The sequence below is a fragment of the Macaca nemestrina genome, chromosome 15 (genome assembly GCF_043159975.1).
Source record: "Macaca nemestrina isolate mMacNem1 chromosome 15, mMacNem.hap1, whole genome shotgun sequence".
NCBI lineage: Eukaryota > Metazoa > Chordata > Mammalia > Primates > Cercopithecidae > Macaca > Macaca nemestrina.
This window is the reverse complement of record NC_092139.1, coordinates 17,758,313-17,774,915: the sequence shown is the minus strand read 5'-3', so window position 1 is coordinate 17,774,915 and position 16,603 is coordinate 17,758,313. Positions and strand designations below refer to the sequence as shown.

At 42.6% G+C, this 16,603-nt stretch overlaps 1 protein-coding gene across 2 annotated transcripts in view; it reads left to right on the top strand.

Annotated features, from left to right (window-relative positions):
• LOC105496488 (EYA transcriptional coactivator and phosphatase 2) overlaps positions 1 to 16,603 on the top strand; it is a 201,859-nt gene that overhangs the window by 83,950 nt on the left and 101,306 nt on the right. For both annotated transcript variants that reach the window (XM_011766964.3, XM_071079176.1), the window contains one exon: positions 1,966 to 2,143. In XM_011766964.3, the coding sequence (XP_011765266.2) occupies positions 1,966 to 2,143 (178 nt within the window). The remainder of the gene's footprint in view (positions 1 to 1,965; positions 2,144 to 16,603) is intronic.

Sequence of the window (16,603 nt, the reverse complement as noted above, 5' to 3'; positions counted from 1 at the left end):
CCCGATTCTTTCCTTAGTTCTTTCTGGAAATATTCCCTTTACATCAAGGCACCCAAGAGCCCATGACACACACAATCCCCATTGGGAACCTGCCTCTTATTCCCCGGGTTTGGAGACTACAGGAGCTAGATTGTGCAAAAGGCCGCTGGAAGGACACAGCATACAGGCAGATACGTAGGAATTGTTGGAAGATTCCTGAGATGTCATGGAGATCTACAAGTATGCTCCATCTTGACCTGGGCCCAAGACACCCATTGACTGCTGAATCTGGTATATATCAATACAAATGGGTGGGTCTTTCACCAGACCATGGGTTTCTCAAGGGGGACCGTATGTCTTGCTCACCTCTGCATCCCCAGTGGTGAGAGCCCAGCGCACAATGGGGGCTTTATAAATACTTGTTAAATCAAGCAAAGTCAACTCTATGTAGGTGAATGTTGGCTAGTACTTTGATTCTCTTGGTGTCACTTACAAAGTGAATTAAGAATTCACATCAGCTAAAGGTGTGCAGTAACTCTGCTGTGTATACACCTTCCATGTAAACCTAAAATTATTTCAAAGCAAAAGGTTCACTTGCTTTCAGGCTACCATTAAAACAGAACCACCCTGGGGTAGATGGGCTTTAGGAATATTTAACATATTTAGGTCTGAGGACCACACAATTTCTTTCCAGTGAGAATCTAGATAATTTAAAACTTAGCAAATGTAAAAATTGTTTCATGTATTTTTGCATTATTTCTAATGTACTATGTACATAGATAAAATACTTGTAAATAAAACAGTACTTTTTAAGATGTGGTTCCTAACCCTCCATTTCATCATTAAATCTGTGTTTTTCAAAAACACTGACCACCCCTGCCCCACCCCCAGGAACTCTGACTCCTAGCTCTGGGGCGGGGCCCAGGAAACAGAACGTTCTGTGAGTTCCATGCAGAGTTGAGATGCGCTGGTTTGGTGATAGTGGAGCAGGATATTTGAAACAATGACTGTTGGAGAATTGGAATCCCTGGTCTACTTAAACAAAGCTTGATCAAAGGTGATTGGCAGCTATTGAATTGATCTCCATGACTCCCTCATAGAATATTCTAGACCCCTAATGCTGTGCAGGTGCTGCTGTATTTGCACCTCCTCCCCATGTATTTGCACCTCCTCCCCATGAACATAAAATGTCACCTCGTCCCCTGGGTTTGTGTGTGTGTCGTGTGGGTATGGGTGTGGTCTTCTCGGTTTGTGTGTGTGTCATGCAGGGGGTGGGTGTGTGTGTGGTCCTAATTGTTAATGCATTTGTTTATTAATTTAACCAGTAGTATTTGTTGAGTTACTACGTATACCAGGCACTGTTTCAGGTGCAGAGGATACAACAGTGACCAGGATAGGTGCCATCAGGGCCACGTCTATATCCCTTAGGGTGGCCTGCGGACCTCCAGGTGCCAGCATCTGCATGCCTGGGCCCGAGGGGCTTTTCTAGAACCAGTGCATGGGACAGGCAGGAAGTGCCTGGGAATTAAAGCCCCCTGGGAGCAGCTCTCAAAGACCGACAAGTTGATGTATAAACCCCTCCACTCCCTTGACCTGTGGGAGAGGCAGTTCTGAGATGTGGATTTTAGACCATATCAGCTTTTCCTCATAGGGCTCATCTCTGGTCACCACCACAGAAGCACCTGTGCAGGCTGCTGTCCCGCATCTGCTGTCTCACTTCCCCGCTCCCCTGCTGGTGTCTTCTTCACCTTCCAAACAGTCGCCTTGCACTGGAATCCTTGCCCCAGGATCTGCTTCTGGGAAACCAAAATGAAGACAGTTCCTGCCCACAGAGAGCTTTTATTCGAATGGATTCTAATGTTTGTTTCTGATGGCACAGAAGTTTTAGGAAACCGTTTTGATCTGACAGAGCAGCCAGGCTGACCAACGACCCGAGCCCAGAAAGGCTTCCTCACGCATGTCCTTGGTTTGTTTTTCTCTTCCCAGGACTATCCTTCCTACCCTGGCTTCCCCCAGAGCCAGTACCCCCAGTATTACGGCTCATCCTACAACCCTCCCTACGTCCCGGCCAGCAGCATCTGCCCTTCGCCCCTGTCCACGTCCACCTACGTCCTCCAGGAGGCATCTCACAACGTCCCCAACCAGAGTTCCGAGTCACTTGCCGGTAGGTGCAGGCACTGGTGGGGCCATTCATGGTTGTGGCCTGAGAGCTTCTATGAGGGAGGGACCTGGACATGGGGCCTGGTTGTAACAAACAGGTTACCCAAGGGTCATTCATGGTTGTGGCCTGACAGCTTCTATGAGGGAGGGACCTGGACATGGGGCCTGGTTGTAACAAACAGGTTACCCAAGGGTCATTCATGGTTGTGGCCTGAGAGCTTCTATGAGGGAGGGACCTGGACATGGGGCCTGGTTGTAACAAACAGGTTACCCAAGGGTCATTCATGGTTGTGGCCTGACAGCTTCTATGAAGGAGGGACCCAGACATGGGTCCTGGTTGTAACAAACAGGTTACCCAAGGGTCATTCATGGATGTGGCCTGACAGCTTCTATGAAGGAGGGACCCGGATATGGGTCCTGGTTGTAGCAAACAGGTTACTCAAGGGTCATTCATGGATGTGGCCTGACAGCTTCTATGAGGGAGGGACCCGGATATGGGTCCCGGTTGTAACAAACAGGCTACCCAAGGGCTAAATCCATCTCTCAGACATGTTTTGTTGGCCTGTTTGTGCGTGTGTTTAATTGCATTTGTGTTTAAAAGTCAGAAAATTTTATTAATACCTAAAAATTCTATTTTCTGGCTTCTTTTGAAAGAAGATCTGGCCATAGTAGCCACATGCCCAAGGAACATCACTTGGTTAAAACTAAGTGTGTCTGCTCTTTTTAGAAAGGACACACCCAATTCCACATCTAGCCAGCCTACCCCATGTTCATTACTGCCTGACCCATGTAGGCCTTGGAGTTGATGAGCCTGGTAGTATTTATAATATTACTGGCCAGGTGCAGTGGCTCACACATGTAATCCCAGCACTTTGGGAGGCAGAGGTGGGTGGATCACCTGAGGTAAGGAGTTCGAGACCAGCCTGACCAACATGGTAAAACCCTGTCTCTACTAAAAATACAAAAATTAGCCTGAGTGGTGGCAGACACCTATAATCCCAGCTATTAGGGAGGCTGAGGTAGGAGAATCACTTGAACCTGGGAGGCAGAGGTTGCAGTGAGCCAAGACCGCACCATTGCACTCCAGCTTGGGCAACAAGAGTGAAACTCCATCTCAAAAAATTAAATAAATAATAAAATATTACCCATCTGGTTCATGCTAAGCATATACCTGCGTGATCTTCTCTAATCACTGACTTATATATTTATTCAGCAAATATTTGTTAAGCACCTGCTGCATTTCAGGCCCTCCCTTTAGTTTGGGAAATAAAGTGCAATGTAGAGTTAAGCTTTGCAGACAGGAATCGAATAATCATACAAATACCTCGTTAAAAACTGCGATAAGGAGAGGCATAATCCTCACAAAAACAGGTTGATATTATCCCCACCCTTTTTCTAGATAAGAACAATGAAGATGAGAATGATAAGGAGCTTGCTAGTCATTGGCAGAGCTGGGATCCAAACCCCAGTTTGTTGGCCTCCATAACCAGCACTCCTGCTATGCACTGGCCGTACACAGCCAGGAATAGGTTATCTAAAACTCATTTGAGAACAGAAGGGCAGAGGCCTTCAAATATTGATTCTTTGTCTAAGAGGGGTTCAAGTATAGCAACTCAGGGTCCTCAAGAATTACAGAATCCTTCAAAACATCCTGAAGCATGTTCATTTTTTTTTCTTTCAACTTTTATTTTAGGTTCGGGGGTACACATGCAGGTTTGTTACATGGGCAAATTGCATGTCACGGAGGTTTAGTGTACAGATAATTCTGTCATCCAGGTAATCAGCATAGTACCCACTAGGTAGTTTTCCAGTCCTCACCTTCCTTCCATCCTCCACCCTCAAGTAGGTCCTTGGGTCTATTGTTCCCTTCTTTGTATCCGTGCGTACTCAATGTTTAGCTCCCACTTATAAGTAAAAACATGTGGTATTTGGTTTTCTGTTCCTGTATTCATTCACTTAGGATAATGATCTCCAGCCCTAACCATGTTGCTTCAAAGGACATGATCTTATTTTTTATGGCTGCGTAGTATTCCATGGTTTATATATATCACATTTTCTTTATCCAGTTCACCATTGATGGGCACCTAGGTTGATTCCATGTCTTTGCTATTGTGAATAGTGCTGCAATGAACATATACATTCATGTGTCTTTATGGTAGAAAAATTTATATTCCTTTGGATATATACCCAGTAGTGGGATTGCTGGGTCAAATGGTAGTTTCATTTTAAGTTCCTTGAGAAATCTTCAGGCTGCTTTCCACAGTGGCTGAACTAATTTACATTCCCATGAACAATGTATAAGCATTCTCTTTTCTCTGTAACCTTGCCAGCATCTGTTATTTTGTGACTTTTTAATGATAGCCATTCTGATTGGTATGAGATGGTATATCATTGTGGTTTCAATTTGCATTTCCCTAATGACTAGTGATATTATTTTTTCATATGCTTGTTGGCTGCATGTATGTTTTCTTTCGAGAAGTGTCTGTTCATGTCCTTTGCCCATTTAATAGAGTTGTCCTTAAGGATGTTTGTTTCTGATGGCACAATAGTTTTAGGAAACCCTTTTGATTAGCCAAGATTTTTTGGCTTCAAAAGATATAGAAAATCCAATTCAAACTAGTTTAAGAAAAAACAAATGAATTTTTAGGCATTTCTAACCAAGATGTTCAAGGGTTTAGGGCTAGGTCTAGGTGTTCCAATGATAAAGTTGAGACTTTGTCTCTCTCTTCCTTCTGGCTCTGAATTTTCCTGGGTTCATTTCATTCTCAGCCAAGCTTCTCCCGTATGGTGGCAAAGATGGCCACCAATTACCAAGAGCTCAATCCTGTCTGCTAATCCACCCCAGCAAACATAATTCCTCCTTCTTAGCCATTCCTGCAAAAGTCCCAAGTAAAGCTCCCATTGGCCCAGCTTATATCACATGCTCATCCCCAAACCAATCTCTGTGGTCAGTGGAATGGAATGCTGGATGAAGCAGCAGACTTTGGGCTCATGCCTATGGCTGGAGCTAGAGTTGGGGTCAGTCTCACCTCAACCACCAGGGACTGAGAGTGAGGAAGAGGTGATCACCTCAAAAAACCAAGAGCACTGTAACTACAAGAAGACAGAAGAGGCACTGGATGAGTAAAAACAATAAATGTCCACAACCTTGATATCGATCCCACCTGTGCTATGAGCAACATGTGACAGAGTCCATGTCCTGACCCCTCTGTGGTCACAAAACTTGGTGTGTAACATCCCTATGCAACTAACGCACCAGCCTATGGATTCATTCATTCATTCCCCAGACCTGCTATGCACATCTTCTCTTTTACAAGATGGTTTTGGCTTATCAACATTAAATAACATGGCGGCAATACATTAGAATGTCAGTAGGTATCACTGAGTTTTGTTCCTTTGTCTTCTTTTCTGAAATCTGCTGATGTTTGTAGGGCTTTGCAGAAGCTAAGCTAGCACGATGGTGTGGAGACAGTCATCAACAAATATTAATTGGTTGATTGTTAGAAAAGGAACAATAGGGAAGACCCACCTGTTTTGTTCCTGGGGTTCTTGGTGTGGCTACTGATTTTAGCCCTTAAATTTTCCATCACTGGGAGTGAGTGGGTTATCCTTGGTTTGATGACAAATGGAGACAATATGGCAAAGCATGTTAAATAAAGTCAACTTTTTAAAAGGTTTAGAGCTTGAACATTGATTTTGGTCATTGTGATCCCATCCCAGAATATTTAATGATGCATAGTACCTATTTAATAACTTTCTTTGAAGAGTTTGAAGTTTAACAAAGTTTTTCTCTGTCATGATCTCGAATTATCTTTGGCCATCCCGATTTTCAGAATGTGGTTTTTCCAATCTCATTTCAACAAAGGAGAAAAAAAAACAAAACACTGATGAGAAATTAGGGCAGAGAGGAACTATAAGCAGGAAATCATCAAGTAGATGCCACAATCCATCGATAATTCAATGGTGAACTGAATGGCAAACGAAAAACTTACTTCCCCAGAATTTGAGTTTTGTGGGAAGGTTCTCTTTATTCCCATCAGGAGTGAACATAAAGGCTCCTTGTGTCTCTCTGAAATTTTTCTGTCTTGTTTCCCCCTGTTCTTACTTTATCCCTTGATCTAAGGTTCAACAATAAGTGGTTGAGATGGTTTTTACTGTGTGTCTAACAAGCTGACATAAAATCTAATGACATAAATAATGGTCAGCTGTAGCTGAGGAATTCTGCCTCTTTTTCCTAGTGTTCACTGTAAAGGAAGGGAATTTAAGCATATGTGTGTATGCATGCGCGTGCGCACACACATTCATGCACTCTTTTTAAATTTCCCATAAAAACTCTACTTTTGAAATTATCCAGGATATCCTTGAGTGGTTGGTTCCAAACTCCAGAGGCTCTAGCGGTTTATTGACAGATCACACTCACTCTGTGCACTGCCTGGATATAGTATTTTGGTGCTCCCACCACTCACATTCCCCACCCACCCCATCCCCGCCCCAGGACACTCTGCATTGACATGCATTAATGTGTGTGTGAAGTGCCAACAATTTGCAGATGATTACAGGGCAATTTGCTGATATAGAGGGCGGAATCTGAACATCTCATGTTACTCAAGAGAAAAGCCAAATCATTGGTTCCTTAAGGATTTTTTTCTTTTTACATTTTTAAGTATGATACAAATTATCTAAAAAGAAGTTGAAGGATTTTTTAACTTCTAAGATCAGCTTCCTCTGGCAATAGAAGAAGAATTTTTTTAATCTCTCAAGAAGAAATTGGGAAGGCTCTTCCATGCAATTTGGCAACATCTAACAAAATTTAAAATGCATACCCCTTTTAACTCAACTATCCAACATCTGAGAATTTATCCTAAAGATAAACTTTGACCTAGGTACAAACACTTAAGTAAAAAGAATATTTATTTTTTTCACTCTGATTAAAAATTTATTAATACTATTATGCAAATAATTTTAGTGATAACCACAAGGGTTTTGTATTTTGTACTGTTAGTACATAAATACATACAAAACTACATTTTGAAACTTCTTGTATCCCCTTTATCCTTTTCAATTTCTGTTTATGTTTGCTCTACAATATATATGATGAATCTGTGCAGTGGAAAATTTTTTGCTGATGAGTATGGTACAATCAGAAATGTTTGGACACTGTATCAGTTTCTTCTTGCTGCTGTAACAAATTATTATGACCTTTGTGTCTTAAAACAACACAGTGATTATTTTACAGTTCTGGAGGTAAAAAATGCAACATGGCTCTCACTGGACTAAAATCAAGGGATCAGCAGGGTTATATTATTGGAGGCTCCAGAGGAGAATCACTTCCTTGCCCTTCTACCCACAGAGGCCACCCGCCTTCATTGGCTCATGATCCTGCATCATTCCAATTTCTACTTACATTGTCTCATCTCCTTCTCTAACTCCAGCCCCTCACCCCCTCTAAGGGCTATTGTGATTCCATTGGGCCCACCCAGAGAATCCAGGATCATCTCCCCATCTCAAAGTCCTTAAGTCAGTCACATCAAGAATATTTATTTTTTAAAAAAAAGAATATTTATTGCAGCAACATCATAGCAAAAGGCTGGAAACAACCTGGATACCATGTCATTAACAGGAAACAGGTTAAATTAATCATGGTGCATCCACCAGTGGCATACTATACAGCTGTTAAAAAGAATAAAGTAGATATATTTATGCTAATATGGGCTTCTCTTTGAGCTATTGTGATAGGTTAAAAAAAAAAAAAAAAAACAGGAGGCAGAATTACATGTGTAATGTGATCCTGAGTTTTTTTAAAAGTTTAAGTGTAGGTTAGTACCCATATTTACTCATATTCCATAAGGAATTTCTAGAGGGATGCAATAAGAACTGTTAATAGTCATTTTCTCTGGAGAGGAAAACAAGATCTGGAATGAAAAGAAAAGATTGTATGTAACAGGCAATCTGTAGAACGCTTCACCCAACAGCAGCAAATACACATTCTTTTCAAGTGCACATGGGACATTTACCAAGATAAATATTAATATATTCTGGGCCATAAAACAAGTTTCAGTACCTTTAAAAGAATCAAGGCATACGAAGCATGTTCTCTGACAGCAGTGGAATTAAATTAGAAATAAATAACAGAAAGATTTTTGGGAAGTTCCTAAATCTTCAAAATCTAAATAATATACATCTAAATGACCCATGGGTCAAAGAAGAAATCAATGGGAAATTAAAAAGCACTTTGAATTGAATGAAAATGAAAACAAGTATATCAAAATTTATGGAATGTCATTAAAGCAGTACTTAAAGGGAAATTTATAGCATGAAATGCCTGCATTAGAAAAGAAGACACACTTTCTTACCACAGGTATCAGGTGAAGGAAGGGAGGGAGGGAGGAAGGGAGGAAGGAAGGAAGGAAGGAGGAAAGGAAGGAAGGAAGGAAGGAAAGAAATGAGGGAGGGAGAGGAGGGGACATTGGTCAAAGGATACAAAATTTCAGTAAGAATAATTTCAGAAGAACTATTGTACAATATGGTGACTATAGTTAATAAATAAGGAATTGTATTAGTCTATCATCATGCTGCTGATAAAGACATACCTGAGACTGAGCAGTTTACAAAGGAAAGAGGTTTAATGGAGAATTCGGTTCCATGTGGCTGGGGAAGCCTCACAATCGTGTTCGAAGAGGAGGAGGAGCAAGTCATATCTTACGTGGGTGGCGGCAGGCAAAGAGAGATCTTGTGCAGGCAAACTGCCGTTTTCTTAAAACCGTCAGATCTCATGAGACTCATTCACTATCACGAGAACAGCGCAGGAAAGACCCTCCCCCATAGTTCAGTCACCTCCCACCAGGTTCCTCCCATGACGTGGGAATTATGGGAGTTACAATTCAAGATGAGATTTGGGTGGGGACACAGCCAGACCGTATCAGTGTTACATACTTGAAACTTGCTGAGAGTAGATTTTAAGTGTTTTTAGTAAAATTAAAAAATAAATATGTGAACATTAATTAGCTTGATTTAGCCATCCCCAATATATACATATATCAAAACATGTTGTACATCATAAACATACACAATTTTTATTTGTCCAATTAAAAAATTATCATCATCATCTGCAGGGTTGCTGTGAAACTTGAAATAAAAACACCAGGCATGGTGGCTCATAGATCACCTGAGGTCAGTAGTTCAAGACCAGCCTGGCCAACATGGCGAAACCCCATCTCTACTAAAAATACGAAAATTAGCCAGGCGTGATGGCACACACCTGTGATCCCAGCTGCTCGGGAGGCTGAGGCAGGAGAATCACTTGAACCTGGGAGGCGGAGGTTGCAGCAAGCTGAGATTTCACCACTGTGCTCGAGCCTGGGTGAAAAAGCGAGACCTTGTCTCAAAAAAAAAAAAAAGAAGAAGAAGAAGGAAGAAAAAAATGTGCCTTGCCAATTATTATTATTATTATTATTTTTTTTTTTTTTTTTTTTTTTTTGAGACAGAGTCTCAATCTGTCGCCCAGGCTGGAGTGCAATGGCGTGACCTTGGCTCACTGCAACCTCTGCCTCCCGGGTTCAAGTGATTCTCCTCCCTCAGCTTCCTGAGTAGCTGGAATTACAGGCGCCCACCACCATGCCTGGCTAATTTTTGTATTTTTAGTAGAGATGGGGTTTCACCATGTTGGTCAGGCTGGTCTCAAAATCCTGACCTCAGGTGATCCACCTGTCTCAGCCTCCCAAACTGCTGGGATTACAAGCGTGAGCCACCGCGCCTGGCCCAACCTGCCAATTATTAAGTAACATGGAAATGTAAATAATGATTACTGAAAATATATTTAAGAACTCATTTTAACCCAGACAGCTGATAAATTTCATCCAAAGATATGTTTATTTAACTTAATTTAAAATTTTTTAAAAATAAGAAAAGAAGAAGTAAAACTTCATGAGGTAAAGAGATGAAATGACAAGGTCACCTATGTAGAAAATCTGATGGAATCTATGAAAAAGCTACTAGATCTAAAAAGTGACTTCAGCAGCGTAGCAGGGTACTAGGTGAATATCTAAAAATCAAGAAACAACAGGAAATATAATATTTTAAATGCCATTTGATCTGTTTCAAAGTTTAAAGATATGAAATACTCAAGGTTAAATTTCTCAAAAGATATGCATGACTTTACACTGGAACCTATAAAACTGCTGAGAGAAGTTAAAGAAGGCGTTAATAAATGGAGATACATACCTGGTTCACGAATCAGAAGACTTAATACTGTTAAAATGCCAGCTTTTCCCAAATTTATCTATAAGATTAACACAATCTCTAACAACATCTCAGGCTTTTTTTAAGAAATTGTCAAGCTATTTCTGAACTTTAAATGGAAATGCAGAGGACCTAGAAGAGCCACAATGACTTTGGTAGAGAAGAACAAAGTTAGAGGGCTAAGACTACCTGATTTTAAAATCCATTTTAAAGCCACAGTACTTAAGACAATGCAGCATTGGCACAAAGATAGACAAATAAATCAATGGAACAGAATTGAGAGTTCAGAAATAGGTTGGGTGCCGTGGTGCATGCCTTTAATCCCAGCACTTTGGGAGGCCGAAGAGGGAGGATCACTTGAGGCCAGAAGTTTGAGACCAGCCTGAGCAACATAGCAAGACCCTGTCTCTGCAAAAAAATAAAAATAAGCCAAGCAGTGGCTTGTGCCTGCGGTCCCATGTGCTCAGGAAGGTGAGGTGGGAGAATTGCTTCAGCCAGGGGTTTGAGGGTGCAGTGAGCTATGATCACACCACTGTACTCCAGCTTGGATGACAGAGTGAGACTCTATCTCCAAAGTAAATAAACGAATTAACCCACATGTATGTGGTCACCTGATTTTTGACAAAAGACAATTCAATGGAGAAATGGAGAAAGGACAGTCTTTTCAACAAAAGATGTTGGAATGGCTGAGCACAGTGGCTCACGCCTATAATCCCAGCATTTTGGGAGGCCATGGCAGGTGGGTCACCTGAGGTCAGGAGTTCAAGATCAACCTGGCCAACATGATAAAACCCTGTCTCTACCAAAAATACAAAAAAATAGCCAGGCATGGTGGCGCACACCTGTAATCCCAGCTACTTGGGAGGCTGAGGCAGGAGAATCCCTTGAACCTGAGAGGCAGAGGTTGCGGTGAGCCAAGATCATGCCACTGCACTCCAGCCTGGATGACAGAGCAAGAGTCCGTCTCAAAAAAACAAAAAAAAAAATACTGGAACAACTGAATATCTATACTTCATACCTCACATGACACACACAAAAAAATGCAAAATAGATCATAGAGTTAAATATAAAACTGTAACCTTCTACAAGAAAACATAGAAGACAGTTTTGTGACTTCGATTTAGGCAAAGATTTCTCATACCTAACACCAAAAATATGATCCAAAAAGAAAAAAAGAATATAAACTGGACTTCATACAAATTTAAAACTGTTCAGAGAATGAAAAGAAATCCATGGTCCAGGAGAAAATAATTGCAAGGCATATCTCTAATAAAGCATGGGTACTCAGAATATAGAAGGAGTGCTCAAACCCCAATAATAAGAAAGCAAACAATCTGATAAAGAAATGGGCAACACCGGGTACAGTGGCTCATGCCTGTAATCCCAGCACTTTGGGAGGCCGAGGCAGGCAGATCACCTGAGGTCAGGAGTTTGAGATCAGCCTGGCTAACATGGTGAAACCCCGTCTCTACTAAAAAATACAAAATTAGCTGGGTGTGGTGGCATGTGCCTGTAATCCCAGCTGCTCGGGAGGCCGAGTCAGGAGAATTGCTTGAACCCAGGAGGCAGAGGTTGCAGTGAGCTGGAATTGCACCACTGCACTCTAGCCTGGGCGACAGAGTGAGACTCTGTCTCCAAAAAAAAAAAAAAGAAGAAGAAAAGAAAAGGAAATGGGCAGGCTCTGTGTGGTGGCTCACACCTGTAATGCCAGCACTTTGGGAGGCCAAGGTGCTTGAGCCCAAAAGTTCAAGACCAGCCTGGGCAACATGGGGAAACCCTGTCTGTGTAAAAAATACAAAAATTAGACAGGTGTTGTGGTGCAGGCTTGTAGTCCCAGCTACTCAGGAGGCTGAGGCAGGAGGATCATGTGAGTCCGGGACATTGACACTAAGGGAGCTATAATTGTGCCACTACACTTCAGCCTGGGCAACACAGTGAGACCCTGTCTCAAAATATAAAGAAATAAAAATAAAGAAATGGCCAAACTATTTAAACAGATGATAGATGCCTCACCAAAGAAGATATAAGGATGGCCAAAAGCACATGATTCAGATGCCAAACATCATTAATCATTAGAGAAATGCAAATTAAGTTTACAATGAGACACCACTACGTACCCACTGGAATGGCTTTAATCACAAAGACTGACCATACCAAGGGCTGGCAAGGATGTGGAGCAACCAGAACTCTCATCCACTGCTGGTAGAATGTAAAATGGTACAACCACTATGGAAAATAAATCATCTCTCTTTTTTTTTTTTTTTTTTTTTTGAGACAGGGTCTCCCTCTGTTACCTAGGCTGGAGTGCAATGGTGTGATCATAGCTCACTGTAGCCTCGACCTCCTGGGCTCAAGTGATCCTCTGGCCTCAGCCTCCTGAGTAGCTGGGACTACAGGCATGTGCCACCACACCCAGCTAATTTTTGTATTTTTTGGAGAGATGGGGTCTCATTATGTTGCCCAGGCTGGTCTCAAACTCCCAGGGTCAAGCAATCCTCTCACCTTGACCTCCCAAAGTGCTAGGATTACAGGCATGAACCACCACGCCTGGCCCTATCCATTTTTTAAAAACTTAAATGCTACTTATTATATGACCTAGAAAGCTTGCTTGATAAAAATGCTTACATGTAGAACAATATGTGAATTAATGTTCATAGCAGCCTTATTAGAACTGAAAACTAGGATCAACCCAAATGTCCACCCACAGGTGAATGGATAAACAAATTCTGATATATCCATACAATCGAATAGTAATCAGCAATAGAAATGAAATATTGGGCTGGGCACGGTGGCTCATGCCTGTAATCCCAGCACTTTGGGAGACCGAGGTAGGCGGATCATGAGGTCAAGAGATCGAGACCATCCTGGCCAATATGGTGAAACCCTGTCTCTACTAAAAATACAAAAATTAGCTGGGCATGGTGGCACGTGCCTGTAATCCCAGCTACTCAGGAGGCTGAGGCAAGAGAATCACTTGAATCCGGGAGGCGGAGATTGCAGTGAGCCAAGATCTCACCACTGCACTCTAGCCTGGCAACAGAGGGAGACTGTCTCAAAAAAAAAAAAAAAAGAAAGAAAGAAATGAAGTATCAATAAACACCACATGTACTGAATCTCAAAGCAATTATGCTGACCAAAACAAGCCAGAAAAAAAGAATATGTACTATGTGATTCCAATTTTTTAAACCTCTAGAAAATTCAAACTAAAGTCTATAGTGAAAGAAAGCAGATTAGTGGTTGCCTGGGGAGGGGAACTGGAGGAAGAGATTATCCAAAGGGATAACAAGAAAATTCTTGGGGTGCTGGATTTGTTTATTATGTTGATTGTGGCAATGGCTTCACAGATGTGTACATACATCAAAACTTCAGAAATTGTGTACTTTATGTCTAGTTTATTGTATGTCAATTGTGCCTCAGTAACACTGTTAAATAAGTAAACACATTAAAAGAGAGAAAGAAAAAGAATGAAATGACTCCAAGAAAGGTTTACATAAACTGCTCTATCCTGTGGATCTCTGACTGTGACCCTGAACTTTTACTCTGTAGTAGTCTGTTCTCTCATTGCTATAAAGAAATACCTGAGACTGGGTAATTTATAAAGAAAAGAGGTTTAATGGCTGGGCACAGTGGCTCATTCCTATAATCCCAGCACTTTGGGAGGCCAAGGCAGGCAGATCACTTAAAGTCAGGAGTTTGAGACCAACCTGGCCAACATGATGAAACCCCATTTCTACTAAAAATATAAAAATTAGCCGGGTATGGTGGTGTGTGCCTGTAATCCCAGCTAAAGAAAAGAGATTTAATTGTCTCATCGTTCCTCAGGCTGTACAGGAAGTATGGTGCTGGCATCTGCTTAGCTTCTGGGGAGGCCTCAGGAAATTTGCAATCATGGCAGAAAGTAAAAGGGAAGCAGGCACGTCTTACATAGCCAGAGCAGGAGAAGGAGAGGGCGGGGGGAGGTGCCACACATTTTTAAGCAATCAGATCTCGTGAGAACTCACTCACTGTGCAGTACCCAGGGGAGAGGGAGATGGTGCTAAACCATTCATGAGAACTCCATGCCCATGATCCAGTCACCTCCTACCAGGCCCTGCCTCCAACACTCAGCATTACAATTCGACAGGAGATTTGGGCAGGGACACAGTCCAAACCATATCACTCCTCATTCTCAAGAATGTGTAAAGGCCTGGTTTTTTTGTTTGTTTGTTTTTTTGGAACCCCTGCGAAATTGGTTTCACACAGACCTTATTTTAGACATTTCTTAGATAACTAGCATTTACCCCTCTTTTTAATATTTGCCTGTTTTAATGGGAGGCAACAAATGTTTTCTAAGCCCAGTAGCCTTAAACTACCAAGTGAACCAGGAAAGACCTTATTTACATTGCTCTTCAGCATCTGTGAATTGAGAAGAAATTCTTTTTCCAGAGGAAAGTCTTTGCTCGCTCAGTGTTTGGGAATCTCTCCTGCTGTATCCTGAAGACTCTGGGGAAGGGGAAAACGCCCAGCCATCCTGACAGCGCAATCGTGTCTTGTCCTATTAGGTCGTTAGTCTGCTAAGAAGCTTTTATAAATATTAAATAAACAAAGTTCAGTCCCTTGGGTTTTAAAGGGAAATAGTTCTTTCAGGGTAGAGAAAAATTCTCCCTAGCCAAGTATTTTTAGACAAAGTCATTTTCCCCTGATGATCCAAGAACTGGCAATTAGGGCAGGAAGGATGGCGTCTGTGTGACACATTTGGGAGCTAAACCAAGCAACTGTAAAGTGAGAAAATGGGATGGGATGTCCTGGAAGGTTCCACACTGCTTTACAATTCTGTCACTCTCTAGTGACAAGGACAGGCCCAAGTTTTAGTTCTAGCTCTGCCACTCATTTACAGACTCACATGGGCCAGTAAGTCACCTCACTAAACCTGAGTTCTCTCACTAACTAAATAAAGGTAGTAAAGTACAATCCAAAGCCATGCATTTAAAACATCTGAGCTTAAGCAGCAACACAGCTCTGATGCTAGCTTTGGGACCTGGGTCGGGGACAGTGCTGCTTCACTTGTTTGGGACCACTAGACAATTGCCAGAGGGCACAAGTGTGACAGCCTCTCAGTGGAGCCACACCCGGGAGCACCCCGAAGTGAGAAGCCGCAAGGGCCCACATTCTGTGCTGCGTCTCTCACTAATCCACACATATCTGTGGGTCGAGTCCAGCCAGAACTCCATTCAAGCCACCTCCTAACTGCCAGGCCTGGGCTAGATGCTCTCGCCTATAATCTCATTTACTTCTCCGATTGACAGATCTCTCAGCGGGTAAAACTTAAAAGGCTTGCATTTAATAGAGAAGGGGCGGGGTGCGGTGGCTCACGCCTGTAATCCCAGCACTTTGGGAGGCCGAGGCACCAAGGTAGATCACCTGAGGTCAGGAGTTCGAGACCAGCATGACCAACATGGTGAAACCTCGTCTCACTGTCTCTACTAAAAATACAAAAATTAGCTGGGCATGGTGGTGGGCGCCTATAATCCCAGCTACTTGGGAGGCTGAGGCAGGAGAATTGCTGAACCCAGGAAGCAGAGGTTGCAGTGAGCCGGGATCACGCCATTGCACTCCAGCCTGAGCGACAGAGCAAGACTCCGTCTCAAAAAAAAAAAAAAAGAATAGAGAATGGAGGGAGCCCAGTAGGGAGAGGAAGGTAGAGGATCCTTCCCATGCAGCCCCCATTTACCTCTGGGGCAGCAAGAGAAGAGTCTTCTAAAGGTAGAAGAGTGTAATGCTCAGCTACAGATAAATATCTGTTGTCCTCCTTCTGTTCGTCTAGGCATTCTCAGGTTTTCAGATTTAGAGAGTGGTAAATGCGTAACTCCTCCATCATTATAGCCCCCAGTGGCCCCTCCCTTACTCCCTGAATGAGGCCTTCCCTGACTAGCCCCGTATAAATGAGTCACCTCTCAGCACTCCCCGCTGCCCCATCCTGATTGACTGAATACTCGATTGGTTGATTTTAGAGACGAGGCCTCGCTCTGTCATCCAGGCTGGAGTGCAGTGGCGCTATCATAGCTCACTGCAACCTCTCACTCCTGGGCTCAAGCGACCCTCCTACTCTGCCTCCCGAGTTGCTGGGACTATAGGCATGCACCACCACACTAGGTCAACTTTTCTATACTTTGTAGAGACAGGGTCTTGCTGTGTTGCCCAGGCTGGTCTCAAAGCAATCAAGCGATCCTCTCACCTTGGAGGTGCT